The sequence below is a fragment of the Aptenodytes forsteri genome, unplaced genomic scaffold, assembly GCF_000699145.1.
Source record: "Aptenodytes forsteri isolate BGI_AS27 unplaced genomic scaffold, ASM69914v1 Scaffold193, whole genome shotgun sequence".
NCBI classification, from domain to species: domain Eukaryota; kingdom Metazoa; phylum Chordata; class Aves; order Sphenisciformes; family Spheniscidae; genus Aptenodytes; species Aptenodytes forsteri.
In genome coordinates this window covers 1,389,833-1,413,055 of record NW_008795405.1, presented here as the reverse complement: position 1 = coordinate 1,413,055, position 23,223 = coordinate 1,389,833, and the positions used below count along the sequence as shown (strand labels likewise).

The following is a 23,223-nucleotide window of genomic DNA, read 5'->3' as shown; positions in this document are numbered from 1 at the left end:
GGCCGAAGACTTCCCTCGGGTCTTCTCTTGTAAGGTCGCTTCTGCCGGCTCGGCTCGGCCCCCCTCCCCTCCCCTCCCCGTGGCTCCGGGTTGGTATGTCTGGAACAAACATTTGGGACTGCCCGTGCACGGGGCGGGGAGGCCCCCGTGCTCGACAGGAGGGAAGGAAGAAAAGTTCAATGTCAGGTTTGTTTGACTCTGGAGGTGAGAAGTGCCCGCTTGGGCAGCTCCCTCCGCGGGTGGCGGTGCAGCCGCCGAGGGGATCACCTCACGTTACTTCTTGTAGCGAGCCCTGCCTGGCCCAGCAGGTACACCCGGGGGCGATATGTTAGTTCAGTTAATCGCGTCCCGATTTGTTTTCCCCACGTTCCTTAAGTAGCACGCGTTGTGCTACATAGACACCAGCCAATTTTTTTTCTGATTTTTAGATTTACCATGTGTAATATCTCCTCAATAAGACCAACAAAAATGAATATAGACTCTATGACTAATGATAATGTGTGAAAAAAGATTGTTTCAAGCTGTGTGGACTGGCCTCATAACCTCTATTTATGGCAGAGAGAGGACCTGATTTCCTTTGGGCAGTATCAAACAACTTTAACTGTTATAGTGCCTTTTTTCTTCCGGTATCCATGGCTGTATACTATTCAAGTTCTGAACAGCTAAATTGTGATTCTCCAAATAGTCTGCTTTACTGCAGTCCTTGTTCCCACAGCAGGCTCATTCTCTACAGAAAAAAAGGTGGTCATCTTATGGAAAAAGTGTGATCAATCTTAATTCAGCATTTCCTGGCTTGCTTAAAATAGTCTTTCTTTGTATGTGCAATTTTCTAGATATCCCTTTTAAGCAATTTGAAAAAACATAAATTCCATTGCACTGAAGTCCACGTGGGTCATAAAGCACTGGTCCACTGCAGATACGTGGCGCTTGGCCTAACAGAGTGACTGGTAGCAGTAGGAGTTTGTCGTTCTGTAGGCCAGCACTAGAAGACCTTTTCTGACAGTCAGGAAACTCAGTCAAGGGACTAAGATTTCCTGCGCTTCCTTGCAAGTTGTAGAGGGGATTGTGTTTTTCGTAGGCACAGACTTCTGCCTCTCTTTCCCAAGTGTAATTCCAGCTACATAACCATCTGCAACTTTTTATTTTTTATTCACTCCTGGTGTTACCTCCCAAATCACTAGGTCTTGCTTATCCATTAACAATCTTACTTTACAATCCTCATCCTAGCTTTCTCATCTCCAAGCTTTCTCAGCTTGTCCCAACTCTCTTTGCTGTTCACTTTTTTCACTGTCATCCACTTTTCACTGTCATTACCAGCCAACACCATTTATAATTCCTGATTCTTCATCTCTTTCCCTTCATTACACCTTGGATAGCATCCCAATCCTCATCTCCCTCTCATAATTCCACATCCTAATTTAATTTCTTCACAGAGTTCCCCGATATATTTGGGTTTATATCCCAGTTCTATTGATCTGTCCCATTTCTGTTCTTCACACAGCAGATACATTTCCCCTTTCTCTTATCTGTTCTCCCCAAGCCACTGTTTTGTGGCATGATTAACTGGTTTTTGCTTTCTCCTAGTTATCTCCTTACCTTCCAGTATCAACTCCTAGTTTCTAGTTTCTTAATTTATACAATCCCAATCTGTTTTCCTGCATGATACAGTTTTGTTGCCTATCCAGTGCTAGTTACAGCTTCTACCTCTGCATTTCCTTCTGCCCTACGTTTAACCTGAACTCCTTATTTCAAACTTTCCTTTTCTCTCCTTTGCAACTGAGTTGGAAAGTTCTGTTTTCTGTGCTGCCTGCCAGGATAGTCACTGTGAACTCAGCAGATGCAGGTTCCTTGCTCTTAGTTACAGGACCAAGTGGGGAGCGGGGAAGGTCCAATTTTATGCCTGTCACTATGAGCTGGAGAGATGAACCTACTTAGTGGCTTGATGGGAAGGAAACACATAGTAAAGTGTGCACTGGGTACCTGGAATTTTCACAAGGTGAACTATTAACTGTTTCTTCTGAGCATTTATGAATTGCGGTTTTTCAATTTTCTAACTTAGTCACCTAACAATCATTCTAATCTTAGTCATTCTAACAATCACCTAAACATTGGGTGATTAAGTAGATTGAAATAGTTCTGAACATAAGCATGGCAATGTATTTTTTCTGTAACTGCTCTTAGAAAGAATTTTGGCCATTTTGGTGTAAAGTGAGAGAAAAATGGGGTAGAGAGCATGAAAAATTTCAGTCTAAGCAGTTAGCTGGGTCTTGCCGTAAATACTGGATCTAGACTCTCTAGTGGGCAGCATAGCGGTAAATGATGAAGGCTTGCATGTAGTAAGGCACACTGGTATTTAGGCACCTTGAAGCAAAGATCACTTACTGTCCAGTGTTTTGTCCTCCACAGCCAACAACCAAACTCTTCATTGATGGGAAGTTTGTTGAGTCCAAAACTACCGAATGGATCGATATCCACAACCCGGTAAGTGAAATGGTCTCAGCTCATATATTGGCGATCACTGTGCAACAAGGGTCCGTGCCTCTGTTCAAGCATTCGGCAAAAGGGCAAAGTACATACATTTCTTGAGAAAGGTTTAGACTTGGAGCTTAAGATGGATTTAGCACTGTGTAATTGCTTCTCAATTTCCTTTTCACATGAAATGTCAGTCTTAGGAAAGTGATGACCTCCTTTATCTCCCCTGTGTAGTAAAACCCTGATCTCCAGAAAGGAAGCTTGAACTCCGCTTACATTTTTTTTTGCTCATAGAAAGGCTCTGTGATCAGTATGTCTAATTTCTGAAGGGTTTCTTTCACCCTGTATGTGAAATCAACCGGGTGTGATTTGATGCCAGCTGAATGTGAAGTCCTGATAGAGACTGATTTCACTCTCAGACCAAGGTAAAAAATCCTGACAGCTGAAGGTCCTCTTCTTTCAGAGAGCCTCTGTCTGTGAGCCACAATATTCACAGTGAATTTAGAGACTGGATGCTATGCAGTGCAAAATAATCTTAGATTAGTAGCACTTGTACTTGTCTGAGTCCTCCAACAAAGACAAATGGAAATGAGGTTGCAGTGAGAATTCTGACCCCCCTAGTAAGCATTTGGACAGCAGTTTCTAAAACTTTTCTCTGTAAAGCTCTATTTTGATTTGCTTTGTGGAGGTGATCAGAGCAGCGAGCCATGTTCATGAAGCTCATTTGGTCTCTGTGTGGCGACCAATGTTCTTGTTTAATTTTCTTTCTCTTGTTTTGAGTAGTTTCTCTCTTAGTGATGTACCTAATGTTTTTGTCATGTCAAAGCAGACTTAATTTTTAAGAGTGCATTAGAAAGAGGTTAAACTGGCAAAGACAAGCTTTTAAAGTTAAAATACTGTAGAACTAAGGTTGCTTGTAAAAATCTTACTTTGGCCTAGTGGTCTAGGTAAACTAACATCACTGCCAATTGCAGAGTCATGTACTGCTTTTTCCAAAGGAACCTTGCCTCATTTAATGCGCAAGAGGGACAGCAGGTGAGCCAAGATGATGCAGAGGGAAAAGACCACAGTCCACAGAAACCTTTGCCTTACACGCTCTAGAAGCTTCAAAACAGACAAGTCACTTCAACTCCAACTTGCAAATGCAGTGCTGATTTCCAGCTTTCTGGGTGCCTAATTTGAGAAGTGTAGAGTGCAGGTTTTCAGAACTATTCCAGTTGTAGCCCAGGCCTTTTGTGTGCACCAGGGAAGGAGTCTCTTCTGTGCTCTCCCCTCAGAAGTACAGCTTCTTGTAAAACAAGGATATTAGGTGTGTGGTGTGAAAGGACCGTTGACTGGTTGGCAGGGACAGATGGAAAAAGTTGAGTTTTGATGCAGTTTGTTTTTTTCTTCAGGCCACAAATGAAGTGGTTGGCCGTGTACCAAAAGCCACAGCCAGTGAGATGGAGGCAGCTGTGGCTTCTTGCAAAAAGGCTTTTTGGAACTGGTCAGAAACATCTATTTTGAGTCGCCAGCAAATCTTCCTGCGTTATCAACAACTCATCAAAGACAATCTGGTGAGACACCACAGCTGTGTGTAATGGCTGTTGCTGAATGCGTTGCAGTTGACTTTAGGAATTACATTGAGAGTCTCAGGGTTTACAGAGTTCTTGATGGGGCGTTGTTGCCATGATTGAGGAGCCAACTGAGACACTGTTGTTGAGAAGTGTAGCAAAGCACTCTCCATCGAATGGGACAGAGAGGCAGTGCTTCTTAGGGAGTAGTATTCTGCATTTGTCCCTTTACCAAAAGACCACAAGAGGAACTTTCAGCCTTGATGTAGAATGTGCCAGTTGATAAAGACAAGTGGGAGAAGTATATTACTATGTCTTTGGATTTCCCTGAATGCTTTTTTCGGTGTGTCTGTGGCATGACACATGGAAGCTGTAGAGTACAAGCCAACCCATGGTTGTTTTTTCTAAAATGTCACCTGTGTGGCTTATTGGCTTCTTGTCTAAAAGGAGCAAATCAGTCAGTGTAGGCTTTTCCAGGTTCTGCTCAGTCTGTTCATTGTGATGTTCAACTCCCTGTTAAGCTGTCTTATCCCTGCACCCTATTTCATGGGCAGGCACTTTTCTAACGTTCATAAACTTCGTGTTTTCCATTTTCAGAAAGAAATTTCAAAACTCATCACCTTTGAGCAAGGGAAGACCCTGGCTGATGCTGAGGGAGATGTGTTCCGAGGCCTCCGTAAGCTGCTGGCTCCTCCTGTTAAAAAAGGGGCTTTGAGAACCCATAGGAAGGGAGGAGGTCTCCTGAGCGACTGATTGCTCTGGGAGTCTGTACATGTAGCTCCCTTCATAGCCTCCTACTGAAAGAAAAGGGGCAATTGTAACTCTAACTTGAAAAGTTCCCTTAGGTAGAGTTTCCTTAAATCACTTCCAAGTTGTTAGATCCTCCCTTTTCCTAGGAGTGACTACAGATTGCTGTAAAGGGATAAGAACTTCTCGCTTGTGCTCAGATGTCTAAGGTTGAGTCCCAGGTGGTACAATAATACTATACCCGTGCTTCTTTTACTGGGGCTGTTGTGTCTGTGCTCCTGTCACAATGACATATAATGCACTCAAGAGAGAATCCATTCACAGTGAGCTCACAGTGCTTGGCAGAGCAAAGGGATTTTCTGGAGCACAGTGAGTTTTAAGTTGTGGGAAAAGAGGCTGGAAGAAAGACTTGGGTCAAGGCAGTGGTGAGAAGGGAGTTCGGGGACTAATTGTTAACAGATCATCCGGTGGCATATTGCCCTTTCTGCTGCAGAGGTGGTTGAACATGCTTGCAGTGTGACATCCCTCATACTGGGAGAGACCATGCCCTCCATCACTAAAGACATGGACACTTACACCTACCGTCTGCCTCTGGGCGTGTGTGCTGGAATTGCACCATTCAATTTCCCAGCCATGATTCCTCTTTGGATGTTCCCCATGGCTATGGTTTGCGGAAACACCTTCTTGATGAAACCATCTGAGCGTGTACCAGGAGCACTCATGTTCCTTGCCAAGCTGTTTCAGGATGCTGGTGCCCCCGATGGGACCCTGAATATCATCCACGGACAACATGAAGGTAATAATAGCCCTTCTTGGGAGATGGCTGGAGTGTGTTAATGTTGTGGTGTATGTTCAGCGGAGGTACCATTTGGAGAGTCTGATACTGCTGCTGTTAGATAGGTTTGGACAGATGCTTCAGCCCTCTTGATGGAGGTGAAGGGAGGTGACTGGGAGATTCTCTGCCATCTTGCATGAAATCTTGCAGGAGATATGATGGACAAAATTTTGGAGGCTGGGGTCAGAGTTCCCAAGGCATGTAGGTGCTCAAATTCTATTTAGCAACCTAAGCTCTGACTGAAATAAGTAGATAAATCATCTTGGTTTCCCAAGGAAGCCTAAACAAGAATTAAATGCCTCATGGAATATGCAGTGGATGCCAGCATTCTAGCTCCTAACATGATATTTTTTACAGTACACAAGTAGCTTCAGAACACAAGGATACAAATAGACAACAGTAACTTTGCTTCGGCATCGCTCGGGCACCTTGGGAGATGCCCAAAGCATGAAGAGATGGCAGAGAGCCAGGTGTATGAGGACAGGGGCAGGAGTACACGTGCTGAGAAATTAGTGGAGCGATGCATAGACAGGCAGTGGGGGAACTCCAATGTAGGAAACACAGAGGCAAGAATTTAGATAAGAAGAAAGATACATAGATTTAGCACTGTGGGGATGGGAACAGAGGGAAGCATTTGTGCACCACAGTTATAATGTATTATTTCCTATTTGAAGCTGTGAATTTCATTTGTGACCATCCGGATATCAGAGCAATCAGCTTTGTGGGATCTAATCAGGCTGGCGAGTACATCTATGAGAGAGGATCCCGGCATGGCAAGAGAGTCCAGGCCAACATGGTAATGCCTCTGAATGGAGCACACTTCAGCACATAGACTGCCTCTGTCTCCTGTGAATGTTAAGAGGGATCACACCACTCGGCAGCAGAAGCTGACTTTGCTACTGATAGTTAAGTGATGAGGCTGCCCTTCTTGCCAGCCTGTTGGTAGCAGAGTCATAGCTACTATATGAAGATACTGCCAGAGAGCTAGAGAAGAAGCGGGCTGGGGTGGTTAATAATGGGAGACTGTGTACGTGTTCTATTTCAGGGAGCCAAGAACCATGGTGTGGTGATGCCTGATGCCAATAAAGAGAACACCTTGAACCAGCTGGTTGGAGCTGCTTTTGGAGCAGCCGGCCAACGCTGCATGGCCCTGTCTACAGCAATTCTAGTGGGAGAAGCTCAGAAATGGCTGCCAGAGCTTGTGGACAGAGCCAAAAATCTACGTGTAAATGCAGGTACAGACTGTGATAATTTCTTATGAGGTACTTCACTTCTGTACAACTATAGCTTTTTAGGTCGGTGTATCTGCCGTACTGTGGTGCGTCCCTTGGAGCTATTGGCACCATAGGTTTGATGTGTAGGGGTAGGAGCTAACAGATTGTCTGGATTGGGAAACACAGCCCTAGACTTGGAGTTAGGAATATGTAGGAAGGCTTGGCAGTATGACTGTGATGCAAGGTTTAGAGGATTGGTCTTGTTTTAACTGGAGCTTTGAGGTTATGTCCTATGTTTAACTCAAACCTACCATTTATATAGCAACCTCACTTAGAGATCCTTCTAATTTGTAGTAAGCATGCAATAAAAAGGAAAAATGGAAACAAGTACTTTGGAAAAACTAGACTGTTATTAATTCTGGGAGAATTATCTTTTGTTTATGTTCAATAAAGTCCTGCAAAGGGGAGAAGTTTCCCTTCTGAGAAGAATCTGTTGTTGAATTTTGGCTTCCCAGTGATCTAAAATTGTGCTTACGACTTCTCTTATTTGGCTATTACTTCTGTTCATTAATGTCTGAAATCTTCATTCTGTGTCTCAGAAACATCAGAATTTTCAGATTTTTTGTGCCAGTGTAGTTATCTCCATGATGCCTGTGAAGAGGAAGCTGTCAGGGTTAAAAACTTGGCGTCTCTGCCTCTTCACAGGAGACCAGCCTGGAGCAGATCTAGGGCCTCTAATCAGTCCCCAAGCTAAGGAACGGGTTTGCCATCTGATTGAGAAAGGAGTAAAAGAAGGTGCCAGCCTTCTTCTGGATGGACGTAATATCAAAGTGAAGGGCTATGAAAATGGCAATTTTGTTGGGCCAACGATCCTTGCCAAGGTCAAGGTAAGATGACCAAAGTCAGTGCTTGATAGTGTATATTGCAGGGTCAATTGAAAAATGGGTTAACCAAATCAGTCAGTAATCGATAATCACCAGGTGGAAAGCCTATAAATGGCTCAGCCTTCCCTTGCACAATTCCAATGAAGTGCTCATTGTAATGCTGTTGTGGAGGTGATAAAAGAATTTTCAGTAGTGCAACATACTCTGAATGAGGTTAATGATCTTAACTTGAATGGATTGCAGCCAATTAAAAGAAGATATGGGCAGTTTGTACTGTGTTAAACTAAATGTCCATCGAGCATAGTGTACTATCTGTAGTAGCATGGCATACTATCTGTAGTAATGGCCAGCAGCAGATGCCTAAGGAAGAGTACGATGAACAGCCAAACTTGCAATTTTCCTTCCTCCGTTATACATTCCTGCAGTTTGCAGTTTAAGGACTTGCAGAAACAAAAGTTAAATATTTGTGGAAATCTTCACGAGAATAATATAGGATAAGGTACAAAATCTCTTTGTTGTTGAATGTATTCACAACTTCATTGAGTCAGCCTCTCAATATAATGCATGGTGTGCAACAGATGGACACTACTATGGGGGAATATTCTTTACCAGGTACACATCCACATGAGTTTTCATACCCAAATTCATTCTTCTGTGTTTATGCAATTAGCTGGTATGATTTCCTTAATATTTAAGTATTCAATTCCTCGTGGGCCTTTTGGTGAGTGATTCCATGATAGCAAACCAATCTTGATAATTCTGCTATTGTACTTTGTATTCTTAGGATTTTATTGGTTTTATGCTATTATATAATTCAGGCTTTAAATCTGTCACAGAATTTTCTTGCCTTATTTTCATTAAACATCTTAAAATACTTCACTTTCCTCTGATGTGTCATAAATATTGTGAGGTATTCAAAAGTAAAAGTTTCACTGAGATTTTGTGATTCTCAGTTTTCTTATACAGTGGTTAAGCCACGTAAAACTTACAATTTGTCAAATGAATGTTTTGTAGTTTGCTGCATTAGCTATTAGTGATTAAAGTACCCTCCAACTGGTGCTTTTGTATTTGTCAGATGTTGCTAATTATCAGACATAAATCCTGGACACTGAGTTGGAAAGGATAGCAGATTCTAGTCATTTTGTCAACAAAAACTGAAGTAAACTATCCTGAATTAATCCCGGTCTTAATCGGCCTTGGTCAGAGCAGACCTCTAAGTGAGGTTAGGCAGGCAGTAAAAGCAGAAAGCGCTCTGGAGATGAAAAGTGGTACCCTCCTTAGTGGACTAGATAGATGGCAGGGCATGGGAAATGGTGAAAAGGCAAGGAGGACTGAAGGATGGCCTGTGGCAATGCAGTATGATGGGTGATCCTATGAATATCCTGAGCAATAGCGGCATGCGTGTTTATTATAGCCTATTTACTGGGATATTTTTATTATATCCTATATACAAGCTGCTTTTTCTGCTGTTTGTCTTGGCAGCCAAACATGACTTGCTACAAGGAGGAAATCTTTGGGCCCGTCTTAGTGGTTCTGGAAGCAGACACTTTGGATGATGCCATTGAGGTGGTGAACAATAACCCCTATGGAAATGGAACTGCAATCTTCACCACCAATGGAGCCACAGCTCGGAAATATTCTCACTTAGTAGATGTGGGGCAGGTATGTTCAAGCTAGAGTTGTTGCTATTAGTACTCACCATTTACAGTGGGTAGCCATCCAGCTGTAGTGACTAATCACTGACTACTCAGCCAACAGTGCCCAGCCTCAGATTTAAGGAAACAAAACGCAGTGGTTTTTGGAGAGAGCTCTGCAATCTGCTACTTCTTGTGATTAATATGGCAGATTTCCTTTGGTTTAGGTGGGTGTCAACGTTCCAATCCCAGTACCTCTGCCCATGTTCTCTTTCACCGGTTCTCGTGCTTCTTTCAGAGGAGACACCAATTTCTATGGCAAGCAGGTAACTTACTCATACAGAGTACTCTATTGGGTTGAACTGTGATAAATCACATAATAAATGGCAATGGGGAGGTGGTCATCAGACTTCATTAGTAAGGAGACTTTGAAGCTGTCTCAACCAGGAAACTGAAGACCAGCCAGTGATCACAGCCACCATAATGCATGTTACAATAGCCAATTCCTTTTTTTTTAATTAAATATAAAAAAGCAAGTCTTTTTTTAGGAGATTTGAGAAGGGAGCAAGAACTAAGTAGCAAGCTTTCTCACAGAACCAGAATCTTTGGGGAACTGGTAGAAGGAACAGGCTGACAGGAATTGTTCCCGCAGAGGAAAACTCAGCCCTCTGTAGATAACGCAGAAACTGTTTGATACACCACTAGTGCAGACCTGAAGAACTCGTAAGGCCAAACATCTGGTGCTTGTGTCTCTCCTTTCCTCCAGGGAGTGCAGTTCTACACACAGCTGAAAACTATCATTTCTCAATGGAAAGAGGAAGATGCCACCGTTACCAAGCCTGCTGTGGTTATGCCAACTATGGGAAACTAAATCAGCGTTTGCAGATGCTGTTCCTGGTGCCCTTCTCCTTCTATGCTGCACTTCCCAGCTTTGTCCCGACTATCATCATTTCCTTGGGAATGAATAGAGAGCTCCATTTTCTCAAGGACCTCTCTTTCTGTGCAGATCAGGCAGGCTCATGTAACGCACAATCTGGGTTTTCTGTTGCTGTCAGTGTTTTTTGGCTAGCTGAACTCAGTTTTTTTCCTACAACCTATCACAGAGGAAACAACCTTATCTAACTGAAAGGGCACACAGTGAGATTGTTCTTAATTTTTCTTTCTTTCCAGACCCTCTGAACTTGAACATTACTCTGGTTTCCACTTCAATATCTTTAGCCTTAGTGACTCACTCCTGGCTACATCTTGTAGCAGTTTTCTTTACCTCTTTATCTTACATCTTAAGATTTTGAGTTCACCTTACTCAAAGATGAGTACTCATTTTGAGTGACATAACTGGGACACCTCGGGTGTCTCATAGAAGTGACTACAGACAATGAAGGCAGCAAGTTTGGGATTTGAAAATGTCAGTCTTTCATCTGTTGAGCAGTTTCCAAAACACTTGGGAAATAGCTTTCTAAGCATTTTTCAGGAAAGCATGTTTGATTGCTTGTCTGAGGGTGAAAGAAATTCCTGTATGGTACAGTGACATTCACCGTGCCTCTGACAGCTTGAAAACTTCTGTTCCTGTTGTGCATGTGGCTTGTATTCTCCAGCTCGCTGTCAATTCCGTTATACCTGAAAGTTGTTTGGTGCCTTTTTGCTGCGCTAACAGATATGTGCCTAGAGGTCCTGTAACATAATGAAACTGTGGAAGCAGAAACACAAGCATGTACACGTATCTTCCCATCACAGCATCATGTGGGTCTGGGTGGAAGGAAGAGTAAGTAGATGGGTCAGTAGGAGGAAAGAACACGTTTTTTTAATCACAAAGCAGCCAGGCCTGTTCTGTTGGTTTCTTTTCCTGACTATAGCTGTATTTCTTGTGTTGATTGATTGACTCCTTGTCACATTCGCTCAAACACAGTCATATTCTCTAGGGACTGCAGGTCCCATTACTAGAGAAGGGTAAGACTTGCTATACCCTGTTTTTAAGAATCTGTGCATTTGGAGCTGGAGAGCCTGTATTTTTATTCCTGGTTCCTGGAAGATGATGCAGCCATGAGGGATCTGCAGGGAACTCATTCAAGCACCCATGGAAAATAATATTATTCTAATGATTGTAACCATTACTTGTTCTAATTAAACAACCTGAATGTGAACACTTTGTATCCTGCCTTCTGGTGAAGATGCCTTGTAACTGACAGTTATGTATTAGTGCAATTGCTGCGCATTCACTAATGTTTATATCTTGGTTTTTTTCCTCTGCTATACCCGAGAGGGAAATTCTCACCTCGCAATTTGATTACAAATTAAAAACGTGCTAATACATTTCTGCAGAATACGACTGTTCCTTGGTAAGACATTATATAGGTGTGATGTTGACTATTCCCCTCTTTGCAGAGGCTGATCTGTGACTCCTGTAATCCATGTATACGTCTGCCTTTTACAGTATTTCAAGGACCTCTGTACCAATTTCCTCATACAGCATTTCAGGGAATGCCTTGTTTCTGTTTCCACGTACACATCATTCGATCACAAAAACTCTTAAGCTTCGCGTAAATTACTTTATTACAAACTGAAAATATATCTTCATCAAATTATAGCAACACATATATAGAGACTTCTAACCACTAGTCCAAATCCTAGTGCTTTGTACAGGGTCATCCGAGCTCCTGGCTTGGGAAAGAATAAAATCTTTAAGGAGGAGGAAGATAACTACATTGCAGATAGATTTCAAATGCGTAGTCAAAGCAGTAGTGCAGCAGGCAGGGGATTTAGAATATGCAGCTTTGCTCACAAGATAACTTCCAAAATAAAAAGTGCAGATGAGTCGATAATTGCTGTGGCTGTTGTTCATGCAACGTGTACAGCTGCCTTACTCTGTCTGCAGTGTTAACATCTGAATATGCGGAAGGATTACTGCAGAAGATGATGAATCTGATAATTCGGCCTGCTGTGTAATGAATATTAGATTGGGAGAAGTATTTTCTGTGCTGCAAAGGTAAAACATTCTAGGTAAATCACCATTAAGACATTGGCATTCATTCATGCACCTGGGAAAGGAATACTAATTAACAGCCTCTAATATTGTCTACAGCCATTCACTTTCAAAATGCCTTAATTTTCTTCCTAATCAGTATTGCTATTCTGACTTTTCTGTTGTCCTACTAAAACCCATTATATCCTTCCTTTAGAAATTCTAAAATCCAGCTTCTCCTGTAACAAAAGCGGTCTTTATTATCAAGCTTACCTGCTCCCTGAAGAATTGCAGGAGTACCCTTGCACTGTCTCCAGACCTGTTCTAGACACTTGTATAATCTTTTCATTTGCGTGCAAACATCTTTTCTGATTATCTGCATTTCCAACAGCATTTTTTTAAACAGATGGTTTTAAATGATTGCACTAGAAATACAAATCTTGTATCTGCCGTTTTTAGTTAATGAAACGCCTTTTTAGATCAAGCTGCAGATGCTGGCTGATCAGCTCATTGCTGCCTCAGCTCACTGCTGTTACTGCCTTCCACCCACCTGTTTATTCTCCTTTTTATTTCAACATTCACTGTAAAAAATTAAGCTAACGAATATATCTTCTATATTATACAAAAGTATAATCTAAGTATAAAGTATCTCATAATAAATTTCTTTAGACTCTATTAAAATACAATTTTATAGTCAACCCTTTGTCGCCTATTAAAAATTGTTTCTTGCCTAGAAGGCACTGCAGTCTAGATTCTCAAAGCTATTTGATACTTTTAAGTCCAAAAATGGTGTTAAAATAGTTTAACCACCTTTGAGAATTGGGCCCTTTGGCTTCCACTTCTGCTTTTTTTTCCCTGCCTGTGCAAAAGAAGGCTACAACCCACTTCCACTCCTGTTTCTGGAAGTGGCGGTCTGCCTCTCCAAAGGAGGCGTCTCTCATCTTTCCATATAAATCCCTCCAGGGCTCCTGCTTATGAACTTTATCTGGTCATTTGACGTCCGAGTATGACATTTTGTTTTGTGTGCTTGACCGCCTCATGTTGACATGATGGCATGCCAGAACCCCTCCCTACTTATTCCTCCAGGGTAAGTTGATATTGCTTGCCTTGGAGTGTTATAATTAGCGAAATAGTTGTATCTGAGTCTGTATCTGAAAATCAGGCATATGAATCTTCGTCCTGGTCCATTTTCTCTAAGTGATTCTATACTGAACGCAGCATCAGCTTAATAGATTTTGCCTTTTAATCAAAACTTGCTGTGCTAGCTGAAAATGCATCTCCTTGTGCGATCATGGCCTTTCACAAGAGAATCCTCCAAAAATAATAAAGCTGCTTTTCAATAAGAGGAGGCTTTACAGGGGCATGAGATCAATTTTTTTCATGAGAGCCGAGTCTAAATGCCTGCTGCTAAAAGATCAACATGACCAGAAATTTCAAAATAAAGAAAAAATGCCTCTCTCTTGTCACACATACATTTATTTGTGTATAGACACACTAATACAGATCTTCAGAGAAACCAAAGTATTGTAAAGTGGGAGGGATGACAGAGAGACAATTGCATCTGTTTATATATAACCAGGACTGAGGAGATTTTAGGTAGTGTGGTATAATTCAGTATCTTAGCAAATTTTCCTTTCTTCTTTAGTATCGTCAGGAGCTGGAGCTGAAGTAGCCAAAACTCTGGTGGCACAGGGCAAAGTAATCCTCATCTAACGGTGATTTATGCTCAGCCAGGTTTCTAATCCCACACCATGCTTGTTTTCTAAACCGAACAGCAAACAAGGAATGCCAGGGCACCTGAGCTATTGCAGTACACTCTCCAAAATCCGCACTATGAATCAAACGTGAGTTCACTTCACTGTGGAATTCTGTATTTTGTGGCAAAATCATTACAATTAAAAGGGAATGAGGAGAAACAAACAAACAAAAAGTTTTTTTAAAAAAACTGGGTTTAATCATAAGTCAACTTAAAATGAAGTGTCTGTATTCCATTGCTTGAGCTTTCGTACTCTACAGCTTTATGTGTGCTCTTGTATGTTGGCAAATACTGATAAAAGGAGTTAAATCCATGCATAAATTGGAACCATAAAAGCTGACAGATTAATCATTTAATTATACATTTCTTACTTCCACTGTAATAACCCTAACAAAATTTGCTAAAATTCCATTAATGTAACTTTTGCTAAAAAAATTTAAATTTAGTTTTTAAAAAATTAAACTCTTTTAACACAGAGAAGCTGACGTTCCACCCTAAGCATTAGGTCTCCCCAAACTACATTAAAATCATAGCATTTTAGATTTCTCTTTGGGCTCTCTTATGCCCCAGTTCACAGATTATAATATATTTAATGCTGTTTGAACTTTGAATTTCCAGTGAAAGCCATATTTTAGGTATCTAAAGTCATGCTCCCAAGTTTCTTATGCAGACAGCAATAAGCCATAGAGTAAGTACACTTTTAATAATCTGGTTGTGGATATTTGTACTTTTTAATACTGGGCAGATTGCTTTATGGTACTCTTATTAAAAGGAAATATATGTGGGGAGTGCTACTGTCACAATATACATTATTTCCTTGTTTGGTGAGGATGGATAGGGATTCATTAATGACTGAACAAAATTAATCCCACTGCACTGAGCAAAGTTAATTCTCCTCACTTCTCCTCTCTTCCTCAGCACCACCAAAATTTACTTCCACTTGCTTTTCTTTTGATACTACACACAAAGATCTAAAGTATAGTCTGGTGCATGTCCAAAACTAGTATATAAGGTATCAACTTTTTCAAAAGGTCAAATCACCTTTTTCAAAAGGTTAAAGTATCTCACACCAAGCCGCACAGTTAGCTAGATTCTTATGTTAGATTCAGAGTTTCTTGGAACCCCCTGACCTGGAGTTATCAGCCTAGCTCCTGTAACAGGAGAAGTTCAGCATTCACCTACTGAATAAACAGAATATTACCATGGATTTGTGCCATTCATTTTGGCAAAAAGCAATCGCAGAACACGTTCTTTTTGTTCCTATGTCAACTCACTGATATCCACTTTTTCAAACTGGATTTTTTTCCTGAAGAACACAGAAAAGATCAATGTATTAGAAGGAAATTTCAAAGGCATCTCTCACATGGATTCTGTATGTGTAAAACAGGTTTTAAATTCTAGCTCTGCATTGTTCTTGTTCAGCTATTCATAGCATGCAAATTCAAAAAATAAATCTGAACACACAGTGCTGTCTTTTCGACTTCTAAATCTATGGCTCTCTAAGTAGAACAAAACCAATGATTTCTGGTACATGTGTAGTGGTTATAAACACTGGGAGGGGGAGGGTTATTAGTGTATGAGTTTCAAGTGCATTGTCCTTCCCTTGCTTCTCCTGTTCATACGTAAAAGGGTCAATACATATAACCAATTTTCATTCTCAGTTCCAGTCTCCCCCTTCTGTTGCTCCGAGAAGCTTCCTTAGATCTCAGTAACTACTTTCACCTCTGATTTTTCATCAAGTGTTTCTGCTGTATCATTTTTGAGATAAGATAACCTGAACTGAACAAAGCATTCCGACCAATTGTGTGTCGCCAAGTTATTCAATAGCCAATGCATACTAAGCAAACATTTTATTTGGGAGTAGGAGAATTTTGATCTCTCACCAAGGATGTATGCAAACTTCAGCTTTGAGGGACCTTAACTCTATGGCTTAAAATCCAAGTGCCTGGACACTGCTGCAGTTTATAGGCACAGATTTCTAGCAGGAGGTTGGAGACCTGTAATCCTGGCCACTGCGGCATGTATAGCCCTAATTTGAACTAAGCTGCATCCTAATACAAATTCTGAGATACTCACAGTTATAAATCTGAGATTTTGTTTTATTCGCTATAAAATGTATTCCTGTCAATCAGTACTGTACTGCATGTGATCTTGGTTTTGATATGTCAGTGTTTATTTAATGTAATGGCGTAATTTTTAGATTATTACGAAGCTTGAGGAAAACAACCTTTGAAAGCACAATGCAAAGCCGGGGCTTCTGACATACAGAAGAACAGTTGAAAAAAGACTGGATTTGCCATCTACTGGATGTTTCTGTTAAAATGATTGGCAACATAGTAAAGAGCTGTTAGCATCTTAATTGTAATTTTTAGGCTTCAGTGTTGTTGGCTTACTGGAGTGAGTAAAGAACAAAAGAGCAATGCCAGAACAGCAATGCCTACAAAATCAAAAAGATTAGAGAAGCAACAATAATTATTAAAAGGAAACTGCAGAAGCACATCTATACTGGAAGTTCTATATCAAATTCCACAGCACATGGCAGAATATGCAAAGAACTCTTTCGAGCTTATCTTTAATTTAATCCGTAGAAATAATGACCAAAAAGTGATAGCCTAGTTGAAATTAGGTGCCCACAAAGTCATTACTAACCGATACGATATTACACCTCATACAGTTATTCTCACTACAGAAGCCTCCACAAGAATTCCAAGTCTAGGCAATATTATTACATCAATTATGGGTTTTTTCAGGTGTGCTAGGAAGATAGACACTAGCTTTTGATGTTTCAATACCAGTAGCATTTCTCTGCTTCCTCTAGGTCTCTGTACACACCATTTGTGCTATTTATGTTGCTTTTGAATGTTTTGATTTTGGGAAATTCTTCCTTCCCTGCACAAGCCTCCATCATTTTTCTGTAATAGGCAGTTTGAGCCTTTTTCTTATAGTGCTTTCTGCTGGATATGATCTCCTGCTTCACATGTTCCAGAGCATCTAGGAAGAACCTTTCCACCTCAGTCCTCTCATTTAAGATATTCCGGGCTAGTTTCTTCACTCGGTTCATCTCCTGATCCTTCATTTCTAGTAGTTGCTGCAGTTTCTTGATCTCCACCATGCTTGCCTGGTTTTCTGTCAGCGCCTGATGCTGTGTTTTCTGGGACTCTCTCACAGATTCTCTGGTCATGCGACATAAGGCCATCTCCAGCTTTTCCACTTTACGCTGCAGATCTCCAATCTGTGCTTTCTGATGATTGATCTGTAGGACCTTTTTTCGAATCAAACCCTCATTGGTTTCCTAAAAGATGAGAAGAAATTATTTGGGCTTTTATTTCCTTTGCACCAAATAAACATGCTAGCACCTTCACATTGGAGACTGAATACTTCTCTGGGATCACGTTCTTATTTGCAAGAGAAGCCAGATAAAGGAGGCTTGGTATGTAGTATACATTACAGAGAGACCTATTCTTAATGGGCTAGCATAGGAAACCCTTCCTTCTTTCTCCTCCATAATTAAGATTGAAGAAGAGCTCTTCTTCAGACAACTCCGAATTCAGTAACTGCAGAGGTGTCCGGCTGGGGAGAGGTTAGTCTCAGGAAATTTACATCTGTATCCAGATGTACCCCTTCCTGGAGGAGAATGAAGCAGAATTAAAACCAGAGCAGAAACCTTCTCCTGTAACAGAAGAGTTTTGTCCTCTTCTAACTTCTGTTTGATATTCTGCAATTCCATTGTCTCTTTCAGCTGGTAAGCAAATGCACCGTGAAGACGAACATTCTTAAACACCTCTCTCCCAGTGCTGTTCAGCTGCCTGGACAGAGGGAAACAAAATCCAAGAGCTTTAATCACAACCTTTCTTGCTTTTTTAATATTAAAATCAATATCTCAGTGTCCTAATTTCAGAGCTAAGCTGTAAAACTCTTACAGGTCTGTACCAAGTTTTCATAGCTTTGCTTCTAGTCCTGCATCTGGACTGGGAGAATGAAGAAAACAGTGGTACCATTGTGATAATATTACCTCCAGTTCTCCCCTGGAACCAGCATGAGTCTTACAGTTTAAATGTAAGAGCTGACATCATCTTGACATTTGAAATATAAAAACAGCCTAGGTCATCACTGATTTTGCCCTTCAAAGCCCGTGTAGTAACATGGACAACTTATTTAGAACACAGTGCTAAAATGGTTTTGTAAAGTAGAAAACAGGAAAAGCAAGTGTTTCTTACAAAACAGCCTCACGCTGGGCAGTCTCTGCCATCATTATTTGCTTTTTCTCAACATCATCTTCCAGTCTTTTCTGAAAGGGAGAAAAGCCTGTTTAAATTTTGCATGAGACCTGTGCTACCGAAGCTAAAATCTCAAACAGTGTAAATTCTAAAATCACACCCACAATTTTCAGCTCACCCAGCTCCTTGCTAGAGAAAGAATGAACCCCCGAGGGCAGCGAAGTACCTGATGGAAGTGGAGAGTACAGCCTTTCTGGGATCCTGATATCCCATGTTTTTCCTTGGAAAGCTGCACCCAGCCTCCAACTCATTCATCATACTTGTATTGACATGGGAAATTGTAAAATGCTCAGTAAAGAACTGTGAAAACTATATAAACCAGAGTAGCCAGTGGGAGAAGTCATTTTGTTCTAATAAAGGTTTCTTTAACTGCCTGTCAGTCTTTACCTTTTCTTCAAGAAACCTCCTCTCCAATCTCACAACCACTTCCTGATGTCTCCCATTTGAAATCTCCATACTCTCTTTTAACTATGATAAAAAACAAAATTTCTTTAATAATGGCGTTCTATTTCAGCCATATAACTAAAAGTGCAGATGTACTCTTCAAGGAGGAATTTGGTAGTCTTTCCTGGCACTGCCCACAGTCTTCATCAAATTTTTACGCTATCTATAAAAGTCACTTAACCTTCTGACTTGTATTATTGCTTTGCTTCCCCTTCATAGTTCACCTGTGCCCGTATTTTCACATCACTGACAGTCATTCACACACACTCTGTCACTCTGTTTAATGCTCAGTTTTAGAAATCTGCTTTACTTGGTCTATTCATTCAGTCATCAAGATCATTCAAAGTCCAACGCCTCAAGTGTTCTTTGAAAAATGCCTGACTAACTCGCATTTGATAGCTTAAAAGCAGCTATATATTAATAATCCAAATGCTGTTGACCAATCATTTGTCTCCACAGAAAGCATTTGGTGGTGTTTCTAAGCCCCTTCTTGTGCTTGAAAAAAATTCCAGTACAGCTGAGTCAGCAAGGCACTTGAAGTGCTTGAGGCACTTTTTTCATGTCATCAGTCAGCTGGGATACTTTTTTATCCCAGGCTGAAATGTTTTACAGGCAATACTACTATTTAATATTTGTATTATATCTCCAAAGTATCTCTGACTAGGTCATGCGCTGTACAAGTGCCTAGTGAAAGACAGTCCCTAGTTTTATATTCTAAATGGCTTATGTGGTTGAAAAGATGATACAATACTAGCATTCACATCCTAACTGAGCTGACTAGTGAGAAATCAGTCAGACTTATACTGCTTACAGTCAATTGCTAGCTCCTCCATACGTATCTTTAAAGTGTGTACTAGATGCTCTAGTCCATCCACGTATGTTTGTATGTTTCCGTGTTACTGAGTAAAAAACCAAAAACAAGCCTACAGCACTGGACCATTACAGAAGTCACTTCTGACTACAGAACTTGCATTTTCTCAACCTAGTGCTTTTCCTCACTCCCTGTAAACTGTAAAGAAAACAATCCAGTAGATCAGCCATGTCTGTTCTCCTCCACTCCCAAACTCTCTGCGACCATGCAGACAGAAGAGTTACTTTTTAAATAAATATTGCAAACACATATTTGTGACAAACTTACATCTTCCAGCTCTTTCTCCATAGCTGCTTTCTCCCTGTGGAACTCCGTTATTAATTTCAGTTCTAATTGAATTTGGCCAATTTCTCTGACTTTTTTCTGAAACTTCTCTTCCAGTTCTTTTATTTGTTGGGCATAATAGTCTGCCTACAAATCAGAAATTCTCAATAAGAAGAAAGCAAAATGAGAGAAACCAATCATCAAATATTGTAACACAAAACACAGAGCACACAGAACTGAACGTCTGAAATTATGCTGAGCTGCAGTGTTTTAGAAAACACAAGGAATTCATTAGAAGAAATGCTGCGAACTCAGCAGAAGCTGCCCTACAAGAAAATAACAAGTCTAGAAATGAATAGTAAGTTTAAAACAACATGCATAATATCAATGTATGTGGTTTGCGTGGCCAGGTTTTGGTAGCAGGGAGGCTACAGGGGTGGCTTCTGCGAGAAGCTGCTGGAAGCTTCCCCTGTGTCCGATAGAGCCAATGCCAGCTGGCTCCAAGATAGACCCACTGCTGGCCAAGGCTGAGTCAATCAGTGACAGTGGTAGCGCCCCTGTGATAACATAGTTAAGAAGGGGAAAAAAACTGTGGTGGAACAACAGCAGCAGACAGAGGAGTGGGATATATGTGAGAGCAAGAACTCTGCAGACACCAAGGTCAGTGAAGAAGGAAGGGGAGGAGGTGCCCCAGGCATCCTGGTGAAGACCATGGTGAGGCAGGCTGTCCCCCTGCAGCCCACGTGGAGGGCCATGGTGGAGCAGATATCCACCTGCAGCCCATGGAGGACCCCACGCTGGAGCAGTTCATGAAGAACTGCAGCCCATGGGAGATGCATGTTTTGGAGAAGTTCCTGAAGACCTGTCTCCCATGGGTGGGAGTGACCCTGTGGGGGACCCACGCTGGAGCAGTCTGCTCCTGAAGGACTGCACCCCATGGAAGGGACCCACGCTGGAGCAGTTCATGAAGAACTGCAGCCCATGGGAAGGATGCATGTTGGAGAAGTTTGTGAAGGGAACGAAGAGAGAAGTCCCTCCTGTGGGAGGGACACCATGCTGGAGCGGGGGAAGAGAGTGAAGAAGGGGGAGCAGCAGAGACAACGTGTGATGAACTGACCACAACCCCCATTCCCCATCCCCCTGCGCCACTCAGGGGGAGGAGGTAGAGAATTCAGGAGTGAAGTTGAGCCTGGGAAGAAGACAGGGGTGGGGGGAAGGTGTTTTTAAGATTTGTTTTTTATTTCTCATTACTCTGCTCTGACTTCTAATTGGCAATAAATTAATTTCCCCAAGTCGAGTCTGTTTTGCCCATGATGGTAATTGCTGAGTCATCTCCCTGTCCTTATCTTGACCCACGAGCCTTTCATTATTTTCTCTCCCCTGTCCAGCTGAGGAGGGGAGCGATAGAGCGGCTTTGGTGGGCACCTGGCGTCCAACCACCACCACATCTATCATCTATAGCCTTTTCTGCTCTTTATAATCTGAGGGCAAGAGAAAGTTCCTTGGGGAGTCAATATCCTTGGGAGATAACTGTCTTAAAGTGCAGATGAGCACAGTTTTGTGTTTCTTACTGAAGCCAGATTAACAAATAACGATTTTCTCAGTTCTTTTTAAGAATTCTTGTTCAACAGTAATGAATGAAGGAGAACTATAAAAGAATTCAAAGTAGTTATTGTTTATCTCAGTAAAAATGAAACATGTTTTTGCCATGCGTCTGGCCTTACCGTTACCCAGCTGGTTCCTACTACTATTTCAGATGCTATAAAATATTCCTACTACTATCTGAAATAATACTACAGAGTAATGGGATAACTCCCACATCACCATTGGTTTTTTCAAGTTCTTTCTTCATGCAATATTTTTGCATCAAAACCTGTAACAGTTAACTGCCCTAGCTTGTTCCTCATACTAAAATCAGAACTCCTTTTCAGCCTGCTCAGAAGATCCCGTTCTGAGGACAAAGAGAAAAGTTTATTCACCAGCTGCTTCTTCTCTTCTTGTGCTTGCCGTTTCAAATCAATCAGCTCCTGCTTCAGTTTCTCAATCTGTGAAAAGAGAAATCAAGGAACAGTAATGGGGGGGGGGAAGTATCCTTGCTGTGTTCTTCTCTTCAAATTTGATTATGAGAAGACATAGAAAGAAGGGAAAGGTCCTTTGTTTGCAGCGTTCAGGTCAATTAAACCATGTGTAAAACTGTTTGATTTGTGTTAAGCATAGGAAATAATGTAAGCTTAAACTATAAAAACCCACAGGTATTAGATACAAACAGATCTGTGACTCTACCGAAGAATTATGTGGACAGAGAGTTTTTTTCCTTACTGATTTGGATAGTGGTGCAGTGTTAGAGAAGTAGTTTAGAAAAGGAGCAAAAAAGATACAAAAACAGGCAGCTGGAAAAAGGTCAGAGTAAGATCTTCTATGCTGGATAGGCTGAAAGAAAACGGTGAGACGTGAGCAAGAAAATCGTCTCCTACCATTTGACCTTACCAATGTCCTGGGGATCAGAGCTTTGTATCTTCTCATTCAACAAAGAGGATGTTAAAATAATTTCATTTCAGTTTCCTTTTTCAGTTTCTAACTGAAAAAGGGTTTTGCTTGGTACTTGGATTTAGAAAAGTAGGAATAGGACTAAAGTGAAATAATCTGCGACAGAGGAAATGGAAGCCACAGCGTAGGGCTTCTTTTTCTTCATTGTGTTCTGAGTAGACTTTGGCTCTGTTTTCTCTAAAACCTTCTCCACGTAGCTAAAACCAGCAGGTTCCCCCTTAGCTTTCTCTTTTTTCAAGCTGCTCAAACGCTTCAGCCTCTTCTTGTACACCACGTGCTGAAGCCCCCGAACATTTCGGTGCCCCTCCCCCGAATTCGTGCCGGTATGTTATTCTCTCCCTTGTACTGAGGGGGAGCAAAAGTGGACGCCGTATTCCCGTGTGAAGGAGCAGGTCCCGGGCAGGGAGGGCACTAGGGGCGAGGCCTCCCCCTCGCAGCCCAGCCCGCGAAGAGCCTTCCCGCCCCAAGGGCGCACTGCTGCCTCACATTCACCCGGCCCAGCAGGCGCTCCGCACGGCTGCCTGTCACCGGGGCGGGACGGGCACTGGCTGCAGGGAAGTAACGCCGTCCCGCCTGCGTCCATCTTTGGCCGCAGGCACCGAAACACAGTGAGGAGGCAGGACCTGCCGTTAGGCGTTTTGCTACAGGTGGCTGCACACCGGGAAGCTGTTTCGGGAGGCCGGGGGGGCAGAGGGGCCTGCCCGGCTGCGCGCACACCTCCTCCGCCTTCTCCTGGCCTTGCTTCGTGAGGAAGGTCTTGACGGCC

General features: G+C 41.8%; 2 protein-coding genes across 2 annotated transcripts; one reads left to right on the top strand and one right to left on the bottom strand.

The window, feature by feature from the left end:
• The first annotated feature begins 2,399 nt into the window (after positions 1 to 2,399).
• Positions 2,400 to 11,656, top strand: ALDH6A1 (aldehyde dehydrogenase 6 family member A1). Its single transcript, XM_019472488.1, has 10 exons — positions 2,400 to 2,481; positions 3,867 to 4,028; positions 4,623 to 4,701; positions 5,266 to 5,568; positions 6,282 to 6,403; positions 6,653 to 6,842; positions 7,527 to 7,708; positions 9,188 to 9,367; positions 9,567 to 9,665; positions 10,106 to 11,656. Exons 2-10 carry the CDS (start codon positions 3,915 to 3,917, stop codon positions 10,208 to 10,210), a joined length of 1,374 nt encoding a protein of 457 aa, XP_019328033.1. The 5' UTR covers positions 2,400 to 2,481; positions 3,867 to 3,914; the 3' UTR covers positions 10,211 to 11,656.
• Positions 11,657 to 15,221: 3,565 nt separating this feature from the next.
• On the bottom strand, positions 15,222 to 23,222 carry BBOF1 (basal body orientation factor 1; the record flags this gene model as incomplete). The annotated part of the gene is given in 8 exon segments (XM_019472443.1): positions 15,222 to 15,360; positions 16,847 to 17,346; positions 17,719 to 17,860; positions 18,272 to 18,342; positions 18,719 to 18,799; positions 19,914 to 20,057; positions 21,890 to 21,955; positions 23,175 to 23,222. Coding segments are annotated over 8 exon segments (1,191 nt in total), but the record flags the coding sequence as incomplete, so codon positions are not given.
• Between the last annotated feature and the right edge of the window lies 1 nt (position 23,223).